Raw genomic sequence first — 5,000 nt, 5'->3', positions numbered from 1 at the left:
CTCTCTCTCTCTCTCTCTCTCTCTCTCTCTCTCTCTATCTATCTACCTATCTATCTATCTTTCTTCCCCCCCCCCTTTGTATTGTTTCTCTTTTAATCTTCGTCATATCTATTGAAAGAAGCGTCTAGCAAAGAAATACTCGGCAAAAGATAACCGAGATATGTTTTTATCTTAACGTATATAAGTTGTCAAGGAGATGGGGGATCTCCTCGAAATGATAAATAGTAGTAGTTTGACGATAATATGTAATAATGGTAATACAATTACTAGTTGATAATAGGATGATAAGAGATATTACAAATTATTATCGCAGACGATAAATCGCGATATAAACGCGAAACGGAAATGCTCTTTCCAAGAATTACTCTTCTTCGTTTAGGATATACATATGCATGTATGTATGTATGTATGTATGTATGTAAATATGTATTAATATAATTAATGCTTTCAGGAATGGCAAGTATGCATGTTATGTACTTGTTTTCATCTTTTCTAGTTTTCTTCTTCCTCTCTCTCTCTCTCTCTCTCTCTCTCTCTCTCTCTCTCTCTCTCTCTCTCTCTTTCTCTCTTTCTTTCTTTCTTTCTTTCTCTTTCACTCTCACTATCACTCTCACTCTCACTCTCACTCTTACTTTCACTTTCACTCTCACTCTCACTCTTACTCTTACTCTTACTCTTACTCTCACTCTCTCTCTCTCTCTCTCACCTCAATCTTTCACTCTCTCTTTCACTCTCTATCTCTATCACTAGCTCACTTTTTCTTTTTTCTTTTTCTTTTTTATTTTGCTTTGCCTTTTCTTACCCCCTCTTTTATACCCTCACTGAATATAATAATCGATTTCATGAATACACAGAAGAGATATTTTTTTCGTTATTTCTTTCTTCTTTTTCTTTTTTTGTTCTTTTCTTTTTTTTTCCCTTTTCTTTTTGTATAAGTTTGGACCTTGCTTCGTAAACCGTGTAGTTTAGCCAGAAATTGTTGATTTTTTTTTTTTTGTTTTTTTTTTTTTTTTTGGTTTTTTTTTCTATGTTTAAAGAGTACAACTTAGCATATATGGAAATATGCCATCATCAACCGAACGATCGACTTTTGCTTTTGCTTTGTATGTTTTTGTTGATTAATTTTTGCTTGTTTTAATCATTTGTTAATTTTTGTCTTGTTTTAATTTTAGTTTTAGTTTTACTGTCACCCACAATATGATTAAATTTTTAACCATCGAATACCCAATCAGAACTCGACATAATTGTAAGTGTAACAGTGAGATTTAAAAACTGCACTGCGTAATATAGCTAGGTAACCGGTTTCCAATGCCCAGCGAAGTATGGCTTGTCAAATGATGCTTACTATTGTGTGATATTCTGTAACACATCACTCTGATATACATAGTATATGGATTTCAGGCAATGGATCAGTTATATATATATATATATATATATATATATACATATATATATACATATATATGAGACGATATAAAAAGTTAGTGAATTAGGCCTTCTTCAAAAGTAACGCCATTATTATAATTCAACGGATTTAAGTTGCTCTATTGGTAAAAAACTGTTAAAAGTACACGAGTACTTTTTTTTTTATGAATCTATGTATGATTAAACACGATAACCATAATCACTGGTGGCTGTAACAAAGATCTGTACATTTACTGTCATATATCTCTCTATTGCATATAGTATTATTGTATAATAAAAACCTCTTGTGTATGTTGTTATACGATTAAAATGTAAGGCCATTCATAAATAAAAAATTCAACTAATACTACACTCTCTTTTGTTATCTGTAAAATATATATATATATATGTGTGTGTGTGAATAAATTTTAAAATTGTATAAAAGACAGAATCGGTATTATTGAAAATGCTTACAAGGCGCTTAGTCAATTTATCAATTATAGTACTGCATTAAGGACAAAGTTGAAAATATTGTTTCTTTTTGTTTTCTTTTTTTTTTTCTTTTTTTTTCTTCCTTCTTTTTCTTTTTTTTTTCTTTTCCGGTTCAAAAAAAAAAAAAAAAAAAAAAAAAAAACAAAATCAAATCAAATCAAATTAAAACAAAACCCACGTCTGATCCAATGCCTGACAATTGGCGAATGTAACTCTGCTTGGCAAATGTATAACAATATTATAATATGATATGCAACATTTATAATCTAATCTTATTTCGGTACTAATTGTTAGTTATGCTGGGCATCCATTTGTATTGTAAACAAAAGTTTCGAATGTACATTCGCAGTACATTTAACTTGTAAAAAAACATTGCAATCACTTACCAATGTAATAACAGATAATAAAAACCGTTTGTATAATATTGGTAATATGTGTAGTCGCAGTCGTTGCAACTTTCCGGTACTATTGTAAATTGTTGTATGTAAATATATTATAATAATATATAGCTGCATCTGTTTAGTAATTTGATTGTATGTGAGGTAAGGAGCCTGTCATCTGAACAGTACGATTTTATAAATTACGATTCTAGGAAATATAATTGACGAGTTATTTATTTCCAAGAATCGTTATCATAAATCGTACTTATGGAACTATTGTCATCTGTAAAATATAATATAAAAGATCCTGAGTTGTACTGTGTGGTACTATGGCTATGGAATTGTGTAGCAGAAGTCTATGCTGGCTTATTTCTGCCATAATTATAATTAAAAATACTATCGTCGAATAAGAGAACGAAAAAAAAAAAAAAAAGAAAAAAAAGAAAAAAAGAAGAAAAAAAAAAAAGAAAACCAACGTATACTTTTTAACCTATAAAAGAAAAAAAAAATCTATATCGTATAACCTCAAAAACGTAAATACGTATATACAAAAAGAAATAAAAAGAAAAAGAAAGATACGTACATAATATATAACGTCATATGTAAATATCACCAATAAATATGCATTATCAAAAAGTTTCAAGTATAGACATGATAATGATATTATTCGTGAATTTACTTTCATTTATGAAGAAAAACCTTCAAAATACCTAACCCACAAATATAATTTTCCAAAAAGTAATTCCTAATAATACTGATGAAACTTGTTGAATTCAAGATTATATCAACAAGTATTTAAAAATTATATAAATTTAAGCAAAGACTGATAAAAAAGAAAATAGATATATACATATATATGCATATATGTATGTATATATATATATATATATATATATATATATATATAAGCATATATATGTATATCTAAGCGTATATATGTATACATGCATATATATGTATATATATATGTATGTATGTATATATATATGTACATATATGCATATATATGTATGTATATATATATATATATATATACACATAAAGAAAATAATAATCCTCTCCAAACTACATAAGAGAAAAAAACCAGCACAAACACAATGCCCCCTTATTATATATTGTTTAATTCAATCTGCTGCATAGTTGCGATCACGGTTTGTTGATAACTGTTAATAATAAATATTATTACTCTGTTGAGCTGTCGATTGGCTGTATATTGCAATGTATGCATGTGAAAAATATATCATGTACGAGCTATGTCATTGCACATTGCGCTGCAATAATAAAGTAAATATAATTCTCTGTAAGAATATAATATTGTTGTAAATATCTGTAGTCTGTATAACACTGTATAGCATTAAATAAAACAACAAGTATCCGGCTGCAGAATTATCAGTACGAGGTGGGATGGCTGCTCCACCTACGGCATATTTTTTTTTACTCATTTCCCCCTTATTAACGTTCATCATCTTTATGATGAATAGGCACGGGACATTATATGTAAACTAGTCTCCCAAACCTATGTACACGGTTTAATATTCGTATCGATGATAGTCGAGTTAGATACGATCTATATAAACTTTTTCTGTACGCACAGAAAATAAATGTGTAGTATGCAGATCCGTTGCATTCGACGACAACGCACTTTCTCGATTTGTATTGCAATTCCGTACGTTTTTAAATAATTTCGAATTATGTGTTACACCCGTGCCTCATCCTGCACAGTTTCCGATCACCTAAATACAGAATCAGCCTTGTATCGTAACGTTATTTCTATCTATACTTGTCGATCAACTGTAAAGATTACGTTTCCTATTGAATCACAAGTTCACTAAATAATAAATTTAAACTTGACTCATCGCACGCTATATCACAAAATGATACTGGGAAATACAATAAAAATAAATAAAAACCTATACATTAGTGATACGAAGCATCGAATTGCAATATTCCGCTTGCAAAATGTTTCGTATCACCAATTTGGGCAACCTCTACGGAATAAGAATTATCACCAGCCTGTGCCTGGTATGCTCTTAGCTTTGGTTCTACAATATTTCCACTTCCGCTCCCCCCGCTATCTTCTGCGGGAAGACGAGAGAGCGGAGCAGAAGCGGTCAAGAGCACTTTGTTATCCACCTGAGCTTGCGTTTGAGCCTGAATTTGAGCCTGTGTTTGAGCCTGAACTTGTGTCTGTGTTTGAGCCTGAGCTCCACCCTGAACCTGTGCTTGACCCTGTCCTTGAACCTGAACTTTAACCTGATGATGGTAGATTTCCTCCTGGCGTTGCCTGTCCGCCACACTGAGTTCGTGGAAACTGACCAGGTGACGTTTGAGGTACAGCTTGGTCTTGAAGGGCTTGTTACATAGAGGGCATGTGACACTCTGAGGGTTGTGGATGAGGCGCATGTGCTGCCGCAGGTTGGACAAGTTACTGTACATGCGGTTGCACACAGGACAGGGGCGTGGGTCCAGCGAGTGCAGTTTACGCAGGTCAGCTGCAACACACACACAACTTGCTCTAACCGGTAGCAGCCCACAGCATAACACGTTACCATAGCATAGCACCACGCTTTATTCACACCATGAATAATATCAAAATGATACCACCCACCACAGGACAGCAACAACCAGCAAAAACCCTATTTAGCACTACCCAAATTTGCTGCCTGCACGGTACATGTATAATGTAATCCTGCAAGATAGCAACTTGCAAGGATATAATGAATT

The 5,000-nt window shown here is 32.2% G+C and overlaps 1 protein-coding gene across 6 annotated transcripts in view; it reads right to left on the bottom strand.

Moving 5' to 3' along the window:
- LOC124422902 (protein abrupt-like) overlaps positions 1-5,000 on the bottom strand; it is a 63,077-nt gene that overhangs the window by 48,699 nt on the left and 9,378 nt on the right. For 3 of the 6 annotated variants that reach the window (XM_046959894.1, XM_046959895.1, XM_046959893.1), the window contains one exon: positions 3,305-4,768. The exons of 2 other annotated variants lie outside the window; for them this stretch is intronic. In XM_046959894.1, the coding sequence (XP_046815850.1) occupies positions 4,194-4,768 (575 nt within the window). In that variant the 3' untranslated portion in view covers positions 3,305-4,193. Of the gene's footprint in view, positions 1-3,304; positions 4,769-5,000 lie in introns of those variants that run through there. One more of the 6 variants, XM_046959892.1, reaches the window with a different exon arrangement.

This window comes from Vespa crabro, chromosome 3 (assembly GCF_910589235.1).
Source record: "Vespa crabro chromosome 3, iyVesCrab1.2, whole genome shotgun sequence".
Taxonomy (NCBI): Eukaryota; Metazoa; Arthropoda; class Insecta; order Hymenoptera; family Vespidae; genus Vespa; species Vespa crabro.
This window is presented reverse-complemented; position numbering and strand designations above follow the sequence as displayed.